Source organism: Hypanus sabinus, chromosome 20 (assembly GCF_030144855.1).
Source record: "Hypanus sabinus isolate sHypSab1 chromosome 20, sHypSab1.hap1, whole genome shotgun sequence".
Lineage (NCBI taxonomy): Eukaryota > Metazoa > Chordata > Chondrichthyes > Myliobatiformes > Dasyatidae > Hypanus > Hypanus sabinus.
The window spans coordinates 14,911,361-14,937,840 of NC_082725.1; the positions used below are offsets into that span (position 1 = coordinate 14,911,361).

At 42.3% G+C, this 26,480-nt stretch overlaps 1 protein-coding gene across 5 annotated transcripts in view; it reads right to left on the reverse strand.

Annotated features, from left to right (window-relative positions):
• The window catches only part of LOC132378320 (A disintegrin and metalloproteinase with thrombospondin motifs 16), a 227,629-nt gene that overhangs the window by 44,299 nt on the left and 156,850 nt on the right, over window positions 1–26,480 (reverse strand). For 4 of the 5 annotated variants that reach the window (XM_059945139.1, XM_059945138.1, XM_059945136.1 and 1 more), the window contains 4 exons: window positions 24,078–24,250; window positions 20,761–20,891; window positions 13,451–13,574; window positions 11,142–11,389 (listed from right to left, as the gene is read on the reverse strand). In XM_059945139.1, coding sequence (XP_059801122.1) covers window positions 11,142–11,389; window positions 13,451–13,574; window positions 20,761–20,891; window positions 24,078–24,250 — 676 coding nt within the window. The remainder of the gene's footprint in view (window positions 1–11,141; window positions 11,390–13,450; window positions 13,575–20,760; window positions 20,892–24,077; window positions 24,251–26,480) is intronic. The other variant, XM_059945137.1, reaches the window with a different exon arrangement.

Genomic DNA, 26,480 nt, shown 5'->3' on the forward strand with positions numbered 1-26,480 from the left:
CATTGAAACCTTAAACACCCCAGCTATATATACAGTACTGTGAAAAGTCTTTGACATCCTAGCTATTTATACAGTACTGTGCAAAACTCTTAGACACTTTGGTTATTATATACAGTACTGCGCAAAAAGTCTTTAACACCCTAGCTGGATACACGGTACTGTGAATAGTCTTAGACACCTTAGCTATTTATACAGTACTGTGCAAAAGTCCTAGAGGCCCTAGGTATATATACAGTATTGGTCAAAATTACACAAGCTTTTTAAAATTTCATTCAAGGACATGGGCTTTGCAGACAGAGCCAGCATTTAACTGCCTGTCCCTCATTGCCCTTGCCAAGCTGCCTTGTTGAACTTATGCAATACAACTAAGTTTCACTCCCTCTCAATAAAGCCTAGGTGTATGGTGTCAATTGTTTGTTGTTTTTTTTATAATTCATGTTAAAGCAGGTCCCCAGCAGGTGTGCCTCTGGTGCCTGACCTGAACACGTCAAACACAAGAATCAAGTTTTGCTTACAGGGTTGTTTCACTTTTCATCATTGTTATTTATGTCCATGGTTTCTGCTGATTTTTAAATTGGATGACAGATACATTTCCAGCTAAATTGGGAGGAGGCTTTGATGATATTGTTTGTTAAATACAGTGTAATATCAAAGGTCAAAGATCAAAGTAAATCTATTATCAAAATACAATAATAAATAAATCACCCTACACTACTTTGAAGTTCTTTATCTTGCTGGCATTTACAGGGAAAAAAAAAGAAATATAATAGAATTTATGAAAGGTACACATAAACAGGCAGCTGATGGGGTGGAGATACATCTCTACCGAAGGGGGGTGTGAGGTGCTTCTTCCCTCCGCTAGCTCACAAGCCACCCTTGTGCAAGGCGTAGGACCTGCTTAGCCCCCCGAACAGGGTCAGGTGAAGCCACTGGAGCAGATGGTAGACAGTTGCACGAGCAACTGGTGTATGTCACAAGTCCTGGATATGTGACCACTGATGCCAGGCAATCTCTGAAAAGTATTGACAATGGTTTGAGTCACCTGGCTTGAAAAGACACTGCTCAGAAGGCGGCAATGTCAAACCACTTCTGCAGAAAAATCTGCCCAGAATAATCACGGTTGTGGAAAGACCACAAACGCCCACGTCATTCGACAAGGCGCATAACGAACAAACAAACTGGAACTATTACGTCTTTCATATCATAGTAAAAAGAATATCTTGATCAATGACCAGTCAAATAAGAGATTTTGCTGGCGCTAAGGATGCAATGCGGATTAAGCAGAATGACAGCAGCAATTATCATTACAGAAGGAGATGAGGCCATTCTGTTCACAAGTCTTGAGTCTTGAGTCCTGATGGTGCGGTCTTGTCAATCCCTCTTATCCCAACCTTCGAGTCCTCCATAAAAACAATGAATTCCTTTTTGAGAGCAGCAATCGTCATTGCTGTCCAGTGAATTCCAGTTGCACCTGAGTGCATGTGATTCTACATCCTATTTGGTATAACTGAAGTGATTACTGCCTACACTGGGAAGATTTGCAATCACAGATATGGCAAACAATGCAAATTTATGTTACAATAACAGGGCAGTGCTTGATGGAAGATGTGAAAGGTAATTTTACAATGCTGCAGTTAGTAATAAATTGCTAAAAAGGCTATAAATCAGAAAATTCCTTACTGTTATAACCCTTTACTGACTTTTGATTTTCTTCTACTTTGCATTAAAGTTGGCATAAAGAGGTGCATTTGATGTGGAATTCATATAATTTAATAAGAAAGCGAAATGTAATGTCACAACCATGGACACTACTGCAGGGCCTACAGTGCCGCACAGGTGGACTGCGCAAAAGGTTCGAAAATTGCACTTGTGAGTCTGCAGGTTCCAGCTAATTACTGTCTCATCATGGCGGTATTTAACGCGCTTCTGTTTGTTCTCGTCTTGACGAGACTTGACCAAATGCACAGCGACATTTACGCTCCCTGCTTACCCTTGTCCTCGTGCGGGAAAGAAGTCTACCGTTTCAACTGACGCTGTAAAGGAGCGATATTCATTTCATACTAGTTATTGCTTTGAGCCACAGTGTTGGCATTAACTTTCAGAGTTTTAGTTAACGACCCTGTTGGCCCAGCATTTGTTGTTTATCTTTTCCTTTAAATTCTGCAGCAGTTCTCATTGAAGTCAGTGAACTGTCGACTCACTTCAGTGTCTCTTTCTCCATACATGGGCCATATCCAATCGTTTTGACATGTCAAGAACAATGTATTAATTTGGTAAGTCACAAATTGGGACTTACAGTACATGATTCATTGGGAAGTCTGTACTTCACCGTGCTCGAGCAGAATCAAATGGTCCAAAATAGATGTACTCGAATGAGTAATGTGATTCAAGCAAAAGTGGAATTTGAGTACCCAGGAGAACAAGAGCACTGGCATACTTACTTTTAATAATAAATTTAATAACCTTAACCCTAAGCCTAGGGATGGATAAGAGGCATTGATTGAGTGAATACACAGACATTCTACCAAAGTGGAAATGGCTAATTTGAGGGGGTACTTTTTTAAGGTAGTGCAGAAAAGTATGGGGGAAGATGTCAGAGGGAAGTTCATTACATGGAGATTGCTGTGGAATGCCCTGCCAGGGGTGGTGGTAGAGGCAAATACATTAGAGGCTATTAAGAAACACTGGACAGGCAATTGGATAATAGGAAAATGGAGGGCTATGTGGGAGGGAAGGGTTAGATTGATCTTAGAGTAGGTCAAAAGTTTAGCTGAACTTTGAGTGCCAAAGGGCCTGTACTGTGCTGTAACGTTCTATGTACTTAGGAATTTTAAACCTTAGTTTTACCTGTTGAAAATCTGATATTTTAATTATAAACACAAGAGATTCTGCAAATGCTGGAGGTCTTGAGCAACACACACACACACACACACACACAAAGCTGGAGGAACTCAGTGAGTCAGGCAGCATCTATGGAGGGGAATAAAGAGTTAACAGTTTGGGCCAAGAACCTTCATCATGACCGGAAAAGAAGGGGGCAGAAGACAGAATAAGAAGGTGGGAGAGGGTGAGGAGGGAAAGTTAGCAAGTGACCGGTGAGACGGGGTGAGGAGGAAGATGGGTGTGTGGGAAGCTGGGAGGGGTGGGTGACGCCAGGTGTGGGGGAAGGTGGGTGGGTGGGGAAGGGAGGACGAATTAAGAATTCATTAATTAATTAAGAATTAAGAATGGGTGGAAGAGGTGAAGGGCTGAAGAAGGAGGAATCTAAATTATGTTTGTTTCAACCTAATCATGAGCTTCTGGGATGCAGAGAGAAACAACCAACACTATTACACAATAAATAAATAATGATTAAAACAAAAGGCAGGTGAGCTTCAAGCAGTAACTGGTGTATTAGTAGACAGCTCCAATGTGGGCATAACCTTCCCTACTATTGAGAACATCTTCAGGAGGTGGTGGCTCACGAAAGAGGCATCCGTCCTTACGGACCCTTGCTTTCTGGAATATGCCTCCTTCTTGCTACTGCCACCTGGGACGATGTAAAGGAGCCCGAAGATCCAGCCAGAGCCTTTTTGCACGATTTCTTTATTTTGTAATTCATAGTAATTCTGTGCAATAGAACTGTACGGCTTTCACAACACAACAGATACAAAGCAGCGTTAATAAACCCGATTCCAGTCGGAAGTCCAACATTCTCTCCCGTGCTGCCGTTGTAATTTAACTCTCTGACCACTGAGCGGCTCTGCAGCAAACAGACAGACTTTACTGTAAATTGCCAGTCGAAAGGATTGCAGCAAAATCCCTTCGGCTCGCAATTTACAGGCTGTCTATTTTTAAGAAACTAATCTATGAGAATGGCTGTTTCATTATATTGGAAGTGCGAATCTCTGGGCACTTTGCGAGTGAGAACAGTAAAAGCTGCGAAGGAATTAGGCCGGCTGGACTCTGACAGGGTGCCAATAACATTGGTCCCAGTGGACTGAGTGCAAATTGCAAACGCTCCCTATTATTCTGACACGTCCTCTGTTGGATAAGTTGTCTCCGTTCCAGCGAGTGCAGGCTGCCCCCAAATATATTCATCAGTAGGGACACCCTGAGATGTGTGGGTAAAGGCAGGGATGGTGATTCTAGGAAAACCTTACCTACAGCAGCGTAGTCCGCGGAGTGTTTCCCTGCATCCCACAGTGAGCGTCTGGTTCGGGAACTCCTGTGCCTGTCTCCAGGAACATGGAAGTCTCCAGATACAACTTCACAGACAGACAGAGGAACGGTCGTCAGTGTCTATGCGACAAACTGCTCGCTGAGAATTGAGAGGGGATTCAATCAAGGCAGATTGGCTTCTTAGTTTGCTTGCTGTTCTTCCTCCATTAATAAAGTATGGAAACACTGCATGACCTTTTTCTTGATTTCAGGATAAAATAATCCCAAATGAGAGCCAAATACCAAAACACGGATCTCAGGGAATGCTGCATTTTTTTAAAAAAAGGCTTTGAGTACATCCGTCAGTTATTTTCTTTATCCTCCTTTGATGGAACTTCCCTTTCAGGAGTCTGGCGTCAAGCATGTAAACCAGAGTAACTGGGGACGTTGGCCAAAGATTAAAGATTAGTTTTATCTGTCACCCTCCAAGAGGGCCATGAACTTGTCATTGGGTTTGGAGGCTTGGGTGCCTCAATGACCCAGAGAGCTATCCTGGCTGAAGTCAAAGCCTTGTGCTTTGGCTCTTGGGAGGGTCGCCCATGCCTAACAGGTCAAAGGGCAGAGGTCAGACTAAGAGTGGTCCACAGGTTCTGTAGATTCAGGGCTATCAACCCTGACTGGTCAAAACAATCGTTATGGAAACGGCAATGAAGTATCCTTCCATATAGGTAGAGATGAAGGACCTTCACTGTTGCCCTAAACACCAGCGGTGTAACGGGCAGTAAGTAAGTTTATCTGTCACATGTACATCAAAAGATCGAAACATACAGTGAAGTATGTCATTTGCGTCAAAGACCAATGCTGTCCGAGGATGTGCTGTGGGCACCTCACATTCTTCTGGTGCAAATATAGTATACCCGCAACTCACTAACCCTAACTTGTACATCTTTGGAATGTGGGAGGAAACCAGAGCACCTGGAGGAAATCAGCATCTCCACAGGGAGAACGTACAAATTCCTTAATAGGCAGTGGTGGGGATTGAACCTCGATGGCTGACGCTGTAGAACGTTACACTAACTGCCACACTACTGTCCTGAGCCTGGGACTCAAAAAAGTGGATCTAAAGCCGACTTTGGATAAAAAGTTGTCTTTATCCCTAGAGAGATTTGCAGCTGAAGATTCGCTCATTAATTTGGTTTCCTCAGTACTCCTTGCAACATTGCTCTGTGTTTGGAGAATGGCCATAGTTGCATAAGTCCGAAGCTTTCGGTACATGAAAGGAATGAGAAGTCTTAAAGTTAAAAAAAAAACACTTTGGACTCGAGTCTGGTGTTGACTGCAGCCTTTACAGGGTAGTCAACAGATAGCTCCAGAGAGCATGTCTAAACATGTATGTTCTTCTCCTGGATGCCTATTAGTGTATGCAGTGTATAACATTACCAAGGCAGTAACGCTGGAAAATTGAATGCATGTGTCACGACGTGTGCTGGCAATATTGGAACTTAGGTGAGTAGGAAAGACATAGAGACGGTGATGAAAATTTATTCATTATAATTCCAAAAGAACATCGGTGGCTCAGCTGAGCGACACCACGAGAAGTAACATTCTCAAAACTAGGACCCCATGATTAGCGCTAATCAGACATCCACTTAAATAGTACAGTAACAAGGAATCCCCGAACCTTTGAAAATAAACTAAACAAGTTTAAACAGAAAGCACCAGGGGACCACATTACAGAGAGTGAGTTGCTTGAGAAAATGCAGGGAATGTTTAACAACTCTTATCAAACAACAATTAACCAATTCAATTTCTCTAAAATCCAAAGAGCTCATTATAGCATGGTGTCGCAGGCTTACTTAACTCTATGTGAGTGCGTGTGCGCACGCACGCTTGTGTCTGTGTGTGAAACGGTATTTTCATCATGCTCCATTAAATCAACTACACCAGGGGTTCCCAACCTGGGGTCCACAGTCCCCTTGGTTAATTGTAAGGGTCCATGGCATAAAAGAAGTGGAGTTTGGCAACCCCTGATCTCCATTGAATAAAGGAGCAAACCTGGAGCAAAACCGTGCCCAAGAGACACAAGCTTCTGGAAAAATAATTGATATTGTGTTTGGTCAAACTCTATTATCACAAAGGGTTACAAAGTCTTATACCTGAAAAATGCAGGGGCCCTTCGCTGCAAGAGTTTATTGTTCACAAAGCCCAAACAGACCTCATTGTATAAAGGAGAGGAATAAAAACAGGTAGATGACAAGATTGCATTGAGGAGATGTGGCTGCACTTGTTACGGCCTTGGAGCAGGAGAGGGAAGCATGGTTCAGGGAATTGAATGTGTTCATTATCAGTAACAGAATTCCAGAGTTAGGATTGACGTTTGGAGTCTGATTTGACGTGTGGCACCCCTAGTTTGAATTCAGCCCCTTAGCTTGTATTGGATTAAAGCTGACAAGAGTGGGGATGGTGTCAAGGGATGGTTAAATTAATAAGCCTAGTTGATTCTAAAGCAAGGTTAGCTTTCAGCTTAATATTGAAAAGATTAAGCTGATGGCAGCGAGTTCGAGCATGGAATGATCTGACTACTTTTGTGGACTTGGAAGAGGAATTTCAGCTCATTCTTAGCAATATTTCCAGAGCACTTTTCTAAGTGGATTCCTGTGGTCTCTTTAAGTACTACTGGCAAGGCTGCTCAATAATTTTTACAACCAAGCTGCAACTCCTAAGCACATATTCTAGCCACTTGAGCGTGAATTGTTCAGGAGGTCCAATAATCAGGTTTGGATCTCCGTCTGTAATGCTTCAGGTTACTCAAGTTGTCCACCTATTTACAGGCATGGTCATACATGGCATGACACAGGTCTTGATAAATGACAAGGTGGCTAAAGTTACCTCGCTTCCCCCCACCACCCCCAACAGCTTTTTGGATTTCCCAGTGACCAAGTATATTAATTCCAATACCCATTCCAACATGTCAGTCCATGGCCTCTTCTACTGCTACTCTCAGGTTGGAGGAGGAACACCTCATATCCACCTGAATAGACTTCAACCTGATGGCATGAGCATCGATTTCTCAAACTTCCTGCATTTTCTCCTCTTCCTTCATCCCTCTTCCTCCATTCCCTATTCTGGATCCCTTTGGATCTCTTTTCATCCCATCATCTGCCCATCACCTGGTGCCCCTCCTCCTTCCATTTCTCCTGTGCTCCACTCTCCTCTCCTCTTCTATGATATTCCATCTTCTCGCACCCTTTACCTCTTCCAGCTATCATCTCCCAGCTTCTCACTTCTTTGCCCACCCACCACCTTCCAACTTGTACTCCTTCCCCTCCCTCATCTTCTTCTGGTTTCTTCCTCCTTCCATTCCGGTCCTGATGAAAGGCCTGGGCCCGAAACATTGACTGTTCATTCCTTTCCGTAGATGCTGCCCGACCTGCTGAGTTCTTCTGGCATTTTGTATGCATTACTCTGGGTTTCCAGCATCTGCAGAATCTCTTGTGTTCTGGAAGATGATTTCTTATCTGTTCTATGTAATCCAGTATTGTGCTCCAACTATCTTCTGTCTCCCCTACCATTGTCACGTAAACAGCATTAGGGCCTAACATTTCATTTGTTCTTTGAAACTTAGTTGAGTGTAATCCTTTAAAGATTGTTGCCATGGAAACATAAAAAATCTGAAAATTTCTCACTTCCCTTCTATGATATTCAGTTCTTCTGGCAACGTTATGTTAGATCAGGGGTTCCCAACCTTTTTTATGCCATGGATTGCTACAATTAACCAAGGGGTCCTTGCACCACATGCTGGGAACCCCTGTCTTAGATGGACTGAGCTACGAGAAATCTTCTTGTTTTTACTGTAACATTTTAATTATATATGGAATTAAGCAACACAGCAGCTCATATTCCCCTGAATTATAATAAACATCAAAAGATTTAAAGACTTACAAAACATCTTACAACAATACATGAACTGAGGGTGTTAGTGCAAAATTACCACAGAAGATGACATAATAGTCTCAGGTGTGTACTAAACCTTTTTCTAACGTGTCTGTTCTTAATCAGAATATGTGTTACTAAGAATGTTGCATTATGACAGCTCTTGGCATCTTACCATTATTCTCCATACTCCATACCCAATGCTCTCTGCAGACCTTATGTTGCTGGCAGGCTTTTAATTAATTACAATACTATCTCAATAATGATCTCCAGTTCTGGATGGAGTTTAGGTGTTCCCAACATTACTGGATTAGATCATACTACAATTTGTCACACCCCATCCAACCTTAACCAAAGTTAGCTTACAAGCCCAACTGTTCTAGAGGAGATGCAAGCATTTGAAACTAGCAGTTAGATATTTTCTTAAGAAAACTGTGTACTTACAGCACTAGAATTCTCTAATGTCTGACCCGTCATTTCTCATCCTGGCTACCCTTTACTTCTCCTCACCTGCCAATCACCTCGATCTGATTCCCCTCTCTTCCTCTCCTTTCTTCCATATCCACTGTCCTCTTATATTAGATCCCTTATTTCTTCAGCCGTTAACCTCTTCCACCTATTCCTCCCAGCTTTTCACTTCTTGCTCCCTCCTCTACCCACCTACCTTCCCCCTCACTTGGTCTGACCTGTCATCTGCCATCTTGTTACACTTTGCTCTTCTCCCACCCAATTCTTTTTGGTCCTGATGAGGAGTCTCAGCTCGAAACGTGAAGCGTCATCCATTTATTCCCCTCCACAGATGCCTCCTGACTTCCTAAGTTGCTCCAGCATTATGTGCGTGTGTTGCTCAAAATCAGGGGTACCCAACCTGGGGTCCACAAACCCCCTGGCTAATGGTATGGGTTCATGACAGTGAAAAAGGCCGGGGACTCCCTGCTCTAGATTTAAATCAATTTTCAGCAATCAATACAGGACATCACTTTCTTCATCTAACTCAGATACAACAAAATCCTCATGAGGAGCTCAAACAAGGATTTAGTGATGCAAGTTATTTTTATGATTTGGCCTCAGCTGCTTTCTGTGGTGCAGAATTCCACAGGTTCTCTACAACAGAAATCATTGTCACATGGCCAAACACACAAGTGTACTCAAGGAACTCTCAATGTAGGCGGTAATGGCCGCAATCACCTTCAGAGACAGCCTGTAGACTGCCAGTAGATTTCAGAAGAGGGAAACCATGAGCTAGTAATCATTGGAGGAACAGAGGTGGAGAGGGTCAGAAACTTCAAATTCTTGTGTGTCACCATCTCAGAGGACCTCTCCTGGACCCATCATATAACAATAATTGCAAAGAAAGCACACAGCGCCTCTTCTTCCTCCTCAGGAGTCTGCGGAGATTTGGCATGTCATCAAACATCTTAGCAAACTTCTATAGATGTGTGGTGGAAAATGTGCTGACTGGTTGTGGCACAGCCCAGTAAGGGAGCAGAAAATCCTACAAAAGGTAGTGGATTTGGCCCAGTACATCACAGGTAAAACCCTTTCAACCACTAAACCCTTACATCTACATGATACACGGCCATAGAAAAGCAGTGTCTATCCTCAAAGGTCCACACCACCCGCCATGCTCTTTTTTTCATGGCTGCCATCATGCAGAAGGTACACATGCCTTGGGATTCACACCAGCAGGTTCAAGAACAATTACTACCACTCAACATCAGGCTCTTAACAAAAGGGGATGACTACACCCATTTAATGACTCTTGCTATTTTATTATTAATATTGTTATTTCATGCTATTTATTTATTATCTGCATTCACACAGTATGTATACAGCTTACAGATGCTCTTTACAGTTATGGTTCTATAGATTTGCTTTGTATGCTCACAGAAAAAGAATCTCAGGGTTGTATGTGGTAATATGTATGTACTCTGATAATAAATTTTACTTACTTACAGGGAGAGGCATATTGGCTTTAAAAACAAAACTTTTTACACAGAAGTTGACTGAATTAAACTGAACTTGTACAAGAAATACAAGGCTTCAGGATATGAACATTAATGTTCACACAGAGAAATAGGGAAGTTAAAAATATAGAAGTCGCAGAGGCAAGCTGGTGAACATTAGTGTAGCTTAGTACAACAGTTGACCCAAGCATTGCTTAATACCACACCACTGCAGGCATCTGTGGGTAGTCTTTAATTCCAAGATGATTGGCATTAGGATTAATTTGCTGAATGGAAAACAACTTCCATTTAATAAATGCACAACATAGATCCAGAATTGGACTTATGAAAGCAGGAAGCAGCAAAAATGCACCTCTCTATGGAACTTGGAGAGAATTCCACACACAGACTATGTTTGTCTCTATGGAAATCAATGGTTGGTGTATTATTGAACTATACAGGCTAAAGCAACACACACAAGATGCTGGAGGAACTCAGTAGGTTAGACAACACCTATGGAAAAGAATAAACCCAGTTGATGGTTTGGCTATGAGCCATCTTCAGGACCGAGACGTTTAGTTTTGCTTCCTCATACATATCTTATGGAGATATCAGTAACTGTGCTTAAGTGAACCACATGTAGATTGTGAAGGACTTCTTGTCTCTACCAATATCTGAAAATTCTGTCAGAAAACTCACAAGTGAATAACAATCCTCTTTGTAAATAATTCTCTTCTCTCTAAGAATATCCTTAGTATTCTTAGCAAGTCAGAAGAAGAATAGATGTAAGTTTTTCTAATGCAGTCCATGTTCTGTTAACAGAAAATACAACGTAATACTGCTCCTTGAGCTGCTTAGTGCAATAACAATTTTATAACATTCAACAATATTTCTATCATTCATTGTATGGGTTTTTATGTTTCATGGATGTTTATGAAGAGCAAGAATCTCAGGCCGTGTACTCCATACATTCTCTGATATCAAAATTAACCTTTGAAACACTAAGTAGTTCTACTCAGATCCCTGAAGTTATACTCTGCACTTGAGTGGTGATCACTCCTCAGATTATGGTATAATCATGTTTATGTAACGAGATTGTATTGAGATAATGGACAAACCTACCTCCACTACTAATGTTTCATTCGTTGGGCCTGTGGCAGAAAGGCTTTCCTGTCGATTGTATGGCCTTTTGTAGTCAAATATCGTTCCAGAGAAACGATGTCGGCCAGGCCAGTCCAGTGTCCAATGCCCATTGAGATAGTACTTCTGCTGTTGGTTCCTAATGGCGATGTAAGCATTGGAAATGTTCAGTTCATGCACACGAATGGTACGTGCTCCTGCAGGAATGGTGACAACTGTGTAATACTCTGCTGGAGAAAAAGTAAAGTCTATTGAAAACAATTTACGTGTAAATACTGATTTTAAAATATTATCAGCTATATACAAATTAACTTCCAGGATAGACAATATGGCCATTAGATACAGGAGCAGAATAAGGCCATTTGGCCCACTGAGTCTGCTCTGCCATCTCATCATGCAACCTCAGCCTTAAATATATCCAGTGACTTGGCCTCCACAGCTGCCTATGACAATGAATACCACAGGTTCACCACCCTCTGGCCAAAGAAGTTCCTTCTCATCTCCACTTTAAATGGACGTTCCTCTATTCTGAGGCTGTGTCCTCTGGTTTTTGACTGCTCTACCATAGGAAACATCCTCTCCAAATCTACTCTACCAAGACCTTTTGACATTTGATAGGTTTCCATGAGATCCTTCCTCATTCTTCTGACTTCCCGTGAGTACAGGCCCAGAGGCATCAAACGTTCCTCATATGATAAGCTGTTCAATCCTGGAATTATTTTTTGTAAACCCCCTTTGAACCCTCTCCAATGTCAGCTCATCCTTCCTTAGATAAGGGGCCCAGAACTGCTCACAATACTCCAAATAATGCCTCACTAGTGCCTTATAATGCCTTAACATTACATCTTTGCTTTTATATTCTAATCCTTTCAAAATGAATGCTAACATTGCGTTTACCTTCTTCATCACCAACTCAACCTGCAAATTAACCTTAGGAAATCCTGCACAAGGACTCCCAAATCCCTTTGCACCTCAGATAGTACACAACCAAAAAAAAAGATAGCAAACACCATATGGTTCTGCATATGATGTGAAGCCAATTGAGGAATCTGACAGAGAGATCCAATAAATAAAATCTGTCGTGACTATTAGCTGAGTAAATTGGGAATAGTGTAAGTGCCCATGTCTAAGTCTCTAAACTGTGCTCATTCTGAACAAAGGCTCTTAAAGTTTCCCTGAAAATTCAAGAGGTGTTTAGTCTTGGGACAACTGTTAGAGTGGCAACAACAAAAAAAAAAACAACCTGTCGATCATATCAGTGCCCCTCAGCTAAAAATATTTATATTAGTTTTTGGATATTGGTACCTAATGCCAATTTTGGGCAGGATCAGATCATTAGACCATTAGGCATAGGAGCAGAATTAGGCCAGTTGGCCATCTTGGCTGATTGCTTTTTCCTCTCAACCTGATTGTCTATGATGGTAGAGTGTTAGAGGGCAGATGATACCTTTGAAGATATCAGCACCTATCACATATATCAGCAACTTCAGGCAGGAAGAATATAAGTTGTCGTGCAACCAAGCCAAGTATTTACAAAGTTAGGATCTTTACACCATGGGTATAATATTCTGTGTCCATCTGCAGTCTCGAAGAGGTGACAATCAGGACGGCCTATTTACACATGCAAATAAAAGGGTTTGCACATGCTCTTTCAGTGGTCTTGCCAAGTGTCTGTATAAATATTAAAACAAATCACCTGGATCTGCTAGCAAACTTAGTTGCAATCACACAAAAAAAAATGAGAGTGTAGGTTAAATTGGGCAGCATGGTAGCGTAGAAGTTAGTGTACCGGTTTACAGTGCCAGCAATCGACTTGAAGATTAAGGCTCAAATCCTGCTGCTGTCTGTAAAGAGTTTGTACGTTCTCCCCGTGACCACGTGGGTTTCCTCCAGGTGCTCCAGTTTCCTCCCACGCTCCAATGACGTATGGGTTAGGGTTAGTAAATTGTGTGCATACTACGTTAATGCTGGAAGCATGTCAACACTTGCAGGCTACCCCTAGCACATAGTGTTGGTTGTTGACTTAAACAACACATTTTTCATTTTACTTTTATGATGTTTTGATGTAAGTATGACAAGTAAAGCTAATCTTTAGATCTTGTATGATGCATGTCAAAAAGGTTGAGAACTTTGTAGATGAGATGGAGATCATGAGTATACATTGGGAGATTCAATACAAAATATAAAGCTAATCTTTAAATATTGTGTGGTGCATGCCAAAAAAGGCTGAACACTTTGTAGGTGAGATGAGCGTCATGATTATACAGCGGGAGATTCAATACACTACATACGGTTTACGTAGTGCTGCTTGGTGTATAAACCCTTGAAGATTTTACACGTCGAGTTGTTGCCTTTGCAAACCCCACAAGCATCTGGCTCAAGTTTCGAACCCAGAACACGGTCACATCCAACAGCCTGTGATGAATAAAAATAAGTGCACGTTAGAGTGACAATACACAGCATAATTGTCTATTTTCACAGTTTTATACAAATAGCTTGGCACCTCAAAGTAGCTTAGACCTTTCACTGTGAACACCCTTTATACAAATCTATATAGGAACGTTAGAAAATAATTTAAAATAACAATTGACTGCATATTTCATTAATGATTTCAGTAATAGTAGAAACCTTCACCTACTGACTGACCACTTACTCAAGAGAATAAAACATAGGAGCAGAATTAGACCATTCAACCCATCGAGTCTGCTCTGCCATTCTATCACAGCTGATTTATTAACCCTCTCAACCCCATTCTCCTGCCTTCTCCCTGTAACCTCTTTTGCCCTGACTAATAAAGAACCTATCAACCTCCTTAAAAATATACTCAATGAACAGGCCTCCACAGCCATCTGTGGCAATGATTCACCACCCTCTGGCTAAAGAAACTCCTCCTCATCTCTGCTCAAAATGGCTTCACTGTACTGTGAGGCTATGCCCTCTGGTCCTCCCCCACTGTAAGAAACAGCTGCTCTCAACCTGATTCTTCTGCCTCCACCCTCACGCCCTGATTAATCAAGAACCTAACAACTTTCACCTTAAATATGCTCAACCATCTGTGGCAATGAATTCTGCAGATTCACCACTCTCTGGCTAAAGAAATTTTTCCTCATCTCTGTTCTAAATGAACGTGTCTCAATTCTGAGGCTGTGCCCTTTGGTCCTAGACTCCCAATTATAGATAACGTCCTCTCCGCATCCACTGTATCTCAACTTTTTGTGGACCTCCTCTTGACACCTTCCAAACCAAGCACATCTTCTTTTAGATAAAGGGCCCGAAACTGTTCACGGTATTCCAAAAGTGGTCTGATGAATGCCTTACAAACCCTACACATTATATCCTTGCCTTTGCATTCTGGTCCTCTAGAAATGAATGCAACATTGCACATGCCTTCCATACTGCCGACTCAATCTGCAAGTTCGCCTTTAGGGAATCCTGCACATAGACCCCCAAGTTCCTTTGTAGCTATGATTCTGAATTTGCTTCCCGTTTAGAAAATAGCCTATGCATTTGTTCCTTCTACCAAAGTGCATGACCATACACTTCACTCTATATTAAATCTGCCACTTCTTTGCCCATTCTTCTAACCTAAGTCCTTCTGAAGACTCCCTGCTTCCTCAACACTGCCTGCCCCTAGACCTATCTTCATATCATCTGAAAACTTGACTCAAAGCCTTCAATTCCATCATCCAAATCATTGACATACGACGTGAAAAGAAGCGGTCCCAACTCAGACCTCTGCAGCACACCGCTAGTTACTGATCGCCAACAAGAAAAGGCCCCCTTATTCTGCGACTCCCCTCCCTTTTCCTCCTGCTTGTCAGTCAATCTTTTGTCCATGCTGGTACCTTTTCTGTAATACCATGGACACTTATCCTGTTAAGCAGCCTCATGTGTGGCACCTTGCCAAAGGCCTTCTGAAAATCCAAATAAACACCATTCAGTGACTCTCCTTTGTCTATCCTGCCTGTTAATTCTTCAAAAAATTCCAACAGATTTGTCAGACACGATTTCCCTTTGGAAAATCGTGCTGACTTTGGCGTATTTTATCATGGGCTTCCAAGTAACAAGAAATCTCATTCTTTAATAATAGGCTCCAACATTTTTCCAACCACTGATTCTATGATTTCCTTTCTTCAGCCTCCATCCCTTCTTAAAGAGTGGAGTGACATTTGCAATTTTCCAGTCCTCAGGAACCATCCCAGAATCTAGAGATTTTTGGAAGATCATTACTAATGCATCCACAATTTCTTCAGTTAACTCTTTCAGAACCCTGGGGTGTATTCCTTCATGTCCAGGTGACTTATCTACCTTCAGGCTTTTCAGCTTCGCAATCACCTTCTCCTTAGTAATGTCATTGATACTCACCTCTGCCCCTGACACTCTCGCATTTCCCGTATTTTGCTAGTGTTTTCTACAGTGATGCAAAATACTTAGTAAGTTCACCTGCCATTTCTTTGTCCCCTATTATTATTACCATTCCGGCATTTTCCAGTGGTCTGATAGCAACTCTCATCTCGCTTTTACTCTTTATATATGTATATCTGGAAAAAAACTTTTGGTATCCTCTTTTATATTATTGGTTAGCTTCCCTTTATATTTCATCCTTTCTCTGTAGCTTTTCTAGTTGCCTTCTGTTGGTTTTTAAAAGCTTCCCTATCCTCTAGCTTCCTTTTAGTTTTGCTATATTATATGCCCACTCATTTGCTTTTATACTGTCTTTGACTTCTCTTGCCAGCCACTGTTTCCTCACCCTCCCTTTAGATTACTTCTTTCATCTTTGGGACGCACCTTTCCTGCACCTTTTGATTTGCCCCCAGAAACACCATCTATTGCTGTTCTGCCATCATCCCTTCCCCTGTTCTAATTTACATCCGATGTCCTGGCTACTGTTTGGAGTTCTGTTAATAATTCCCATCAGAGTCTTTTAACCCTTGCAGTTTCTCAACTCTACCCACAAGGATTCTACATCTTCTGACCTTAAGTCTCCTCCTCTGGTTTAATTTCTTTACCAACAGAGCTACTCCACACCGCCCCCCCCCCCCCCCGCCACCACCTAACTGTCCGCTCTTTCGAGACAAAGTGTCTCCTTGGATGTTAAGCTCCCAATTATGATTTTCTTTCAGCCTTAACTCAGAGAAGCCCACAACATCATGCCTGCCAATCACTAACTAGGCCACAAGATCATCTACCTTTTTCCGTATACTGTGTGTATTGAAATATAACCCCTTCAGTCCTGCATTCACCACCCTTTTTGATTTTGGCCTCCTATTACTCTTCAACTCTTCCCACTAACTGCAATTGTGCTGGATCATCTACCAGTCCTTCCTCACAGTGAGACTACACATTACATCTACTTGTGTACCAACTGCAATATCCTCAGCCCTATCAGCCCGTTTGCTGTCCCCCCGGACAAATGAGTTTAAACCCTCCCTCACAGCATGAGCAAACCTGCCCGCAGGTGTATTGGTTTTTCTCGTCTTCAGGTGTGAACCATCCTTTTAGCACAGACCTTCCCCCGAAGAGATCCCAGTGATCCAGAAATCTGAAACCCTGCCCCCTGTACCCTCAGTCACACATTCTTCTGCCAAAACATTCTGTTCTTACCCTCACAGATACATGGCACATTCAGCACTCCAAAGATTACTATCCTCGAGGGCCTGCTTTTCAGTTTTCTACCCAGTTCCCTATATTCTCTCTTCAGGACCTCCTCCCTTTCCCTACCTATGTCGTCGGTACCAATATGATCCATGACTTCTGACTGTTCGCCCTCCCCCTTAGGAATGCTGTGGATCCGATCTGAGACATCCCTGACCTTTGCACCTGGAAGGCAACATACCGTCTGGGTGTCTCCTTCGTATCCACAGAATCCGCTAATTATGGAATCCCCTTTCACTACTGCACTCACCGTTTATCCCCTTCCCTTCTGACCCACAAAGCCAGCCTTAGTGCCAGAGACCTCATCTCTGTTGCCCCACCACCAACAGTATCCAAAATGGTATATTTATTGAGTAATTATTGAGGGGAACAGCCACAGGGGTACTCTGCATTGTCTGCCTATTTCCTTTCCCTCTCCTGACAGTTACTCAGGTACTTGCCTCCTGCAGCTTAGGGGGTGACTACCTCTGTGCAGCTCCTATCTATCACCTCCTCATTCTCCAGTATGAGCGGAAAGTCAAGCAGCTACTGCTCCCGTTTCTTAACACGGTTTTTAACAGAGCTACAACTGGATGCACTTCATGCAGGTGTAATTAACAGGGAAGTCTCCCAAATTTCCCACATCTCTCACAAGGAACATGCCACTATCTACGGACCCATTCTCAGTGCACTAGCTATGCACTTAAAGAGAAAAAAATGACTAGAAACTTCTTCTTTACTTACTTCGAACCTCTGTCTGTGCTTGCACAAGCCTGTTGGGTCAAAGCCGGACCACTCTAACAATGCTCCACTCACACAATGCATGCCCTACTTACACCTCTTTTCTTGTTTATTGGCTCTGTACTGACTGCGGCCTGCCAAAAAAGAAGCTGAAAGCCTTCAGCTCTTTTCAAACCTCATGCTGTGTCCCCAGAATGATCTCTCGCACTGTGGGATTTCAGCCCACTGGAAAGAAGCTGAAAGCTCCTGAGCATTTTCAAACCTCATGCTGTGTCACCAATGAACTACCCCTCACCCTCATTTCAGCCCACCGAAAGGCTGAAAGCTCCTGATCTCTTTTCAAACCTTGTGCTGTGTCACCAACAACTTCTCGCACTGGTGTGAGCCCATCTAAAACTGAGTGGTCCGGAGCTCTTCATAACCAATAGATGACCTGTTGCTCTGATTTCAGACTGCTGAAAACATTTACCATTTGTTTTTTATTTATTTAGAGATTCAGCATAATTACAGGCCCTCCTGGCCAAACAAGCTCCCGCTGCCCAATTACACCCATGCGACCAATTAATCTACTAATGTGTACATCTTTCGAATGTGGGAGGACACTGGAGAACCAGGAGAAAACCTACATGGTCACGATGTGAATGTTCCAACTCCTAACCAACAGTGGCGGAACTGAACCCAGGTCGCTGGTGCTGTAACGGCGTTATGTTAACCACTACGTTACCATGCAGTGAAGTTATATTCAGACATCTGCTATAGGAATATATAGACTGACACAGCTAAGCACTTAGAAACACCCAGCAGCCTCGTAAAATGTAGAATGAGTTTCAGAAAAGGTCATCTCTTCTCGGCAGTGAGGAAGACTGCCTTAGACACTAAGCAGATTTAGAAGGAGTTATAATTGGACAAACACTGTAGACCCTACTCAGATGGGGTTAAGGAGTCCAACACTGCTTTGGAGAAATGTGCCAACAACTTTGTTTGGATCACAACAGAAGCCTACAAAGGTCGGCACATGGTCCAGGAATTGGAACGTGAAGACCATTCCTTTCAATTATATCTGCTAGAGTTTTTACAATGGTTACCTGAGATCAGTAACCTTTTTCACCAAGTATTCTCATGAAGATAGATTGAGTAAGTTGGGGGTTTACTCTTTGGAGTGAAGGAGGATGAGAGATGACTTGATAGAAGTCTACAAGATGATAAGAGGCATAGACTGAATGGGCAACCAGAGACTTTTTCCCCAACCAGAAATGGCTAATAAGAGGGGGCATAGTTTTAAGGTGATTGGAGTTAAGTATATGGGTACGTCTGAGATTACACACACAAAATGCTGGTGGAACGCAGCAGGCCAGGCAGCATCCAGAGGAAGAAGTACAGTCGACGTTTTGGGCCGAGACCCTTCGTCAGGACTGATGATGTCTCGGCCCGAAACGTTGACTGCTCGTTTCAACGGATGCTGCCGACCTGCTGAGTTCCTCCAGCATTTTGTGTGTGTTGCTTGAATTTCCAGCATCTGCAGATTTCCTCTTGTATCTCCGAGATTAAGTTTTTTTTTACAAAACTGGTGGGTGCGTGGAATGCCCTACCAGGGGCTGTGAAAGAGGCGGATACGTACGGGATATTTAAGAAACTCTTTGATAGTCACATGAATGACAGGAAAATAGAGGGCTATGTGGGAGGGAGGGTTAGGTTGTTCTTAGAGTAGGTTAATTAGTTGGCATCCTGCTCTTCCTGCCCAAAAACCAGTTCTTGAAAGAATACTTGCTCTCCTTATTTCTTTCATCCTACTTGAAATAAGCTGTGGAAAGATGTAGGCTCAGTCAGTTCCATCATAGGTACTGGCCTCCCCAGCGTCCAGGACATCTTCAAGGACTGATGTCTCAGAAAGGCAGCATTTGTCATGAAGGACCCCATCACCCAGGACATGCCCTCTTCTCACTGGAGGTGGTAGAGAAGCCTGAGGACACACACTCAACAATCCTGAAACAGCTTTTTCCCTTCTGCTATCAGACATCTGCATGGACATTGAACCCATGAACACTACCTCCCTACCTTTTCTATTTTCTCTCTTTTTGCACTACTTAATATAACTTTTTAAAATATAAATATACTTCTTACTGAAATTTACAGTTTCCATTTTAAAGTATTGCATTGTACTGCTGCCACCCAACAACAAATTCCATGACACATGCCGGTGATATTAAACTGACTCTGATAATGTTGTGATTCCCAGGGAGAAGGCCAACAGCAGGAAGGAGAAGGAGATGGGGATGGGGAGGGCTGGTGTTGTTTACAGAACAGCAGGCCAGTCTCCTTTGCTATCAGGTAAAATATTCTTACGATTGATCCAAGGCTTGGCAACTCAGACCTCAACATATTTCTGAAAAAAAAACTGTTTGCCCCCACTTTGAATCAGTTGCTGACAGCAGATTGGTTGACAGCCCCACGCCATTGATTGCCCTCTCTTGAATCTGTTTCCAATAATATCTGAAGTCAGCATTGAGTCCAGATTTATAAAATATTTTATCTTCCCACTCACACCTGTCAAACCATAAAGACAAATATACACCCTAGGCATTCAGAATTGAATTGGATAAATGGTTTGATATATTAATAAACCTTGAGAGCAATATGAAGAACGTAACAGCTTATGTTGCAGCTCTGTTGAATCTGATGATCCATATGGCTTATATTTCCTCCTATAAATGTGCAGGAAGACAATGGAACAAATCCTATTTTTTATGATTTCAGTTGCACATTTTTCATATATGAGGGTGATTAATAAGTTCGTGGCCTAAGGTAGAAGGAGATGAATTATTAACTTCAAACTTTCTGCATAATCACTCAGAGTTGACCTGCATGTGCGTGTAACGAGAACAGTATTAACTCATCTCCTTCTACTTTAGGCCACAAACTTATCAATCATCTGTCTGCAGACACTTTTAGGAGGTCCAAGATCCGTATGCTCCACGACCTCTGGACTAAGTGTGTAAATGTAAGAGGGGACTATGTTGAAAAATAAATGTGCTAGGTTTTCTAAAATTGACTCCTTCTACCTTAGGCCACGAACTTATCAATCACCCCTCGTAAATTAGAAGACGGAAGAAGTCCGCTCAATTTTACTAAAGATTGAAGATATATTATGTGACAGAGAACTGGGGATATTGGTGGTGGAATACTAAGTGGTGACTGGGAGTAAGTACTGATAATACACACAATTTACCTCGCATACGCCATCTATACACACATCGGACCTTTCTTCTGAGCACGGCGTTCCATCTTTGACTTTACTTGAAAGTGCGAAGAAGAAATCAAAGTCCTCTGCAGCACAGTAGAGTTTGCAAAGGTCATGGTCTGGAAATGACAAGCTGAGGTTTAGTGCCTTTTTGAAAAAATCGTGCACAGGCCAGCCTTAACCACATTGTGAGATCAAATGCAATTCCAGCGCATGGTAACTTGCCAAGGAGTTGAATATTTCCGTGCTATGGTTTTTATTCACTATACAATTACATTTCCATAAAACATGGCAAATCTGGGCCTTGCTGTGAGTTGCAGAAATGCTAAGACTTTCCCTGAACCAGCTTAACTTCCTTGCTTGCTCTGCAACGACAGAACATGCGATGGAAAGGCTTGTCGTCATGCAAGATGTTTGACAGCCTCGGCCCTGGATTCTGCTTCTCCCCTGGCATTTTGTCAAACAAAACCAGCAGCAAACTAAACTAGTGCTTTTCAACATCCAAAGCCTTAATGTGCTACTCGCCCCTTTAAGAAACAACAAGCCTTTTGTTGGACCATGCAGGAGATTTGTGCTAGTTTGTTCATTAAGGCTCAGAAACAAAACAAGTACACCACAGGTAGTGGCTGTGGTTTCTGCAGTTTGCAGAGCTGATAGTTATCCTGTTCTTTCACCTCTTGGGACTGTCACAGTGCATTCTCCATGGCCACAATTGTTCACATGAAACAGACCACAAATTGGCATAAACCATCGGCTCTCATTAAGGGTTGATTAGAATGGCAGCTTAGGAAATCGAGAACAATTCTTTTTCCACAGGGAAGTATAACAACTCACAATAAAAGCATGATGTTGCTAGGTTGGAATCAGCTTTTAAACACATTATGGATAAGATTTTGACGATTGGCCAGATCACCACTGTGATAGCAGTGATTTTAATTCGACAGATGCTAAGTTGACAAATACAAGCCAGCTTTCTGGGATTGGACCACCTGAGTGGCAGCTGGCTGCCATGGCAAGAGAAACTGCAGATAGGACCTGGACTGGCAGGGTAGAACAGGATTGGGGCAAGTTTCGATGGAAGCAGCTCGGAGAATTGCTGCGCCAAGCCTCCTTTCATCCCTGACGGTACCCATCGCTTCCTTCAGCTCTCACACTCCACAATAAAGACTGACTGACATTCACTTTGTCTGGATTGCTAGCTGATACTGAATGAAGAAAGTGTTCGGTATCATTCTCTACAGCACCTTGGTCCTACCAGACCATAAGACATTGGAGTAGAATAAGGCCATTTGGCCCAGCAAGTCTGCTCCATCATGGCTGATTTATTACCTCTCTCAACCCATTTTCCTGCATTCTCCCTGCAACCTTTGACACCCTTACAAATCAAGAACCTATGAACCTCTGCTTTAAATATACCCAATGACCTGGCTTCCAAATCTATCTGTGGCAATAAATTCCACTGATTCACCACCCTCTGGCTAAATAAACTCCTCCTCATCTCTGTTGTAAAGGGACATATTCTGAGGCTGTGCCCTCTGGTCCTAGACTCCCCAGTATTGGATACATCCTCTCCACATCTACCATCCAGGGCTTTCAATATTCGATAGGGATCAATGAGATCTCCCATCATTCTTCTAAGCTCCAGAAAGTACAGACTCATAGCCATCAAATGCTCCTCATATGTTAACCATTTCATTCCCAGGATAATTCTTGAGAACCTTCTCTGGAAAACAGTTGTTTCTCCCTGATCAGGACAAGTTATTAACATTGTGTTGCTTGCTTTTTAAATCAGCGACCTACCCCCTGGATTAGTGTAGGGGAGCTGGGTGTGGGGGCAGGCATGGAGTTATTCTCAACTCTGACAGTCCTCATGTTGACGAGCAAGGAAATTCAACAAAACAAAAGCCGGAGGAGCAACAAGTTGCTCGTAAGATTTATTTAAAATTAAGCAGTGTTACCATTAGAACGGAAAATGCTGGAAACACTTAGCTTGTTAATCAGCATCTGTGGAGGGAGCAACGGTATCAGGTGATCTCAGAATGCAGATTTCATCAGCACTATAATACACTTATCATGTACTGATGATACATCCTCAACCGGTGACACTAACTGTGCTCTTCTTTCCATCGATGTTGTCTAATCTGATGAACTTTCTTGAGATTTTGTTCTTTTATTTCAGATTACTGACATCTGCAGTATCCTATTTTTGTGGTATTGTTCCCCCATGTTACTGCTACTAAATATGCACACATTGACAGTGTTCAGGCTCACCTTCCTCACTAAATCCTTGGCCAATCTCCCAGACACCCATCTAAACAAACTCTAATTTGCCCAAGCTTTGCTTCTTTCCTCTCCTTTGATGTCTTCTACTTGCCTACAACCACAATCCTCACTGGCTGCCTGAATCCCAAGGCATCCACTCAAAATGCATGCACAGATTTGCAACTGCTTCCATGGATAAAACACATCTTAAGTCTGTTAACTTTTGCAGATTTACTCTATATCCGGAATTGCTTCCTGCATTCCACAGAACCCCGGCATGAGCATTCTTTAATCTGTACCTGACACCTAGCCAAAGCTCACCCCATGAACCTTAATCCTTTTACCTTCTTTTCCCCTTCCGCTACTTTCTCAGCCTAAATTTAAAACCACATGCAACCACAGTCCACATCCTCACAGCTGAGGTTTGTTGAGGTCTTTTCATACGTATTAACGATGCTTTAGAAATAGGATGTTTAGGCTCCAATTAATTCATAAAACCCCTTCCAAGATCAAAAAGTTCTAAGTAACTTTATCATCAAAGCACATACATATACATCACTATATACTACTCTGAGATTCATTTCTTGTAGGCACTCACAGTAAAAACTAAGGAACATAACAGAATCAATGAAAAACAGCAGATAGACACACAACCTACCAATGTATAAAAGGCAACAAATTGTGCAAACATAAAAAAGAAGAAAAAAAGTGAATTAATAATAATACATAAATACTTAAGTAATAAATGAAAATGTGAGTTATAGAGTTTTTGAAAGTGAGTCCATCGGTTGTGGAATGCGTTGAGGTGAGTGCAGTTATTCATGATGTTTCAGAGGCCTGGTGATTAAGGGGTAATAACAGTTCTTGAACCTGGTGGTGTGGGACCCAAGTCTCCCGTACCTCCTTCCCGATGGCGGCAGTGAGAAGAGAGCATGGCCTGGATTGTAAGCCTGACAAAACAATCACTCAACTGCAAATAATACTCAATATTACTTTTGATTTGCAAAGCAATTCAGTGTAACTTAAAACAAGTACAGATTTACCTTCAACGTGCACATATGGCTTCCAGCTATAGTACCAGCCTCGGAATGGCTTGCTATTGTATTCTGCACATTGCTGCGATCTGAAGTCAATACTATTTTTGGGGCAATTTTGATTATTGCAGAGCTTGTACATACGAGTATTACCATCACAGAATTTTCCTCCATACTGGGGCCTGTATTAAAAAAAATGTGAATTGTTCACATATATTAGGTTACACATTTTCAGAACAAACATAATGGTTGCTCTGTCTTTACAAACATAGTAATATTCTGTCTTCACAATACATTAAGACACTATATATTCATACTGAGTTAACACTTTATTAATTTATATTATTTTTAAAAAATGTTTTGAGATACAGCGTGGAAAAGACTCTTCTGGTCCTTTCGTACGCCACCCTGCAATCCCGATTTCATCCTAGTCTAATCACGGGACAACTTAAAATGACCAATTAACCTACCAACCAGTATGTCTTTGGACTGTGGGAGGAAACCGGAACATGCGAAGGAAACCCACACAGTCATGGGGCGAACTTGGAAACTCATTACAGGCAGCAGCGGGAATCGAACTCGGGTCGGCTGCACTGTAAAGTTTTGAGCTAACCACTATGCCACCATGCTGGGCCCGCACGACCATGTCACCCAGGGAGTCTTCAAGCTCCTGCCGCAAACCTTGTGCTCCAGTTAGTGTCATCGTTAAAATAGCGCTACCATCACTGGAGGTTGGATGGTCAACCAAGTGAAAGCTTGGTGAGGAAGCAGGGAGACTGAGGAGTGGCTGGTGGGGTGATGATCTGTGGTGTGTAGGGTGGCCGAGGGATGAATGAGGTTTGGGGTCAGTCAGAAGAGTTAAAGGCTTGGAGGTGAAAAGATGAAGGGTGGTGGGTGAACTGGTGATTGGGTTACAGCCAGAAGAGTGTAGGGAAGGTGGAGTTGCAGGGTGTATGAATGAGGGATCTAACTTGAATGGAGGGTAGGGACAATTAAGTAGGCCTGGGATTGAGGATATTGGCTGTGAGACTGGGGTGGTCGGAGCATTCAATAAGTTTGATTTAAGAATCAGTTGTCCTTTAACTAAGAACAGAATGGATCATTTCCATGACAGTCTCCTGTTGATAAATGTGTTAGTTTATGAAACCCACGCAAGTTTGTCTTTGCTAAAAGAACAAACATAACACAGTGTCAGAAGTCAGCGTGCGGTCTGAACATTCAGCATAAATGAATGCCGTAAGTGACTAAGAAAGAGACACTGGGTTCCGAAGAGTGAAGCTGCCAGCAAGAGACGACGCTGGCTTAAAGTTCACCAAGGAAATGAAGTGAGAGAAGCCCAAAATATTCTGTAATAGATCATCCAAGTCCTCCCACAACTATGCAGTTTACCAACAATCTGGATGATAATTGGCAACGCTTCAAACAGTGATTCAATATATACCTAGTGGTGAGCAGAGCCAGCAGAGCAGAGGAAAATTTGAAAGCATCTATCTTTATACATGTAATTGGTGAAGATGCTCTGGACATATACAACAGCTTTCAAATTGATGAGACAGATTTTAAAATGGATATTCTGATGACAAAAATTGTGTAGATCATCCCAAATAAAAGTATCACTTTTGAAAGTTACAAGTTCTTTTCCTGTGACCAGCAACAAAGTGTTAGCTTTGACCAATACTTAGCTGAGCTTCACACACTGATGTTCAGAGATTTGACAGACTCACTGGTCAGAGACAAAATAGTTTGTGGAATCCCAAATAATTGGCTTCGAGTAAGATTGCTCTGTGACAAAGATTTAATGCTAGAAAAGGCTGTGAATATGTGCAGGGCAGTAGAGACCACATGAGTACAAGCTAAGGAGCTGCCCAGGGCAGAAACAACAGTGCATGTTGTGAAAATAGAGGGGCAGAGCATAGGGTGTTTCACAAAGCATCCACTAACCAAAGAGATGCAGCAAATGTTGGGGTAGGCACATCCCAAAGAGGTGCTCTGCTTATGGAAAGTCCTGTAATAATTTTGGGAAGGAGGATCATTTTGCAAGGTGCTGTAAGGCTGGGGCGATCAAGAGGAAGATGCACACGGTTGCTGAGGAAATGGAAGAAGTCTTTGTAGATTCTCAGCAGATCGCTGGTGCTGGTATAACAGAATGTATCCTGTTAATAAACGTGCTCACTTTTAAATCTTTCTTTGTTAAACAACAAACATAACAGGGCCTACTGCCATCAGCTCAAGCAAGGTTGATAATATTTAATAATGTTGAACACTGTGTGAGTCCTGCATTAAAGGTGCAGTTTTAGTGGGGGTGGTGGTGTGCTATGCTGTTTCCATGACTTGTACACAGAACAATTTCACACAGGCAACAAGAACTTCACACTACTCGACATCACTGTGCATGTCCATTTAATCTTTGGG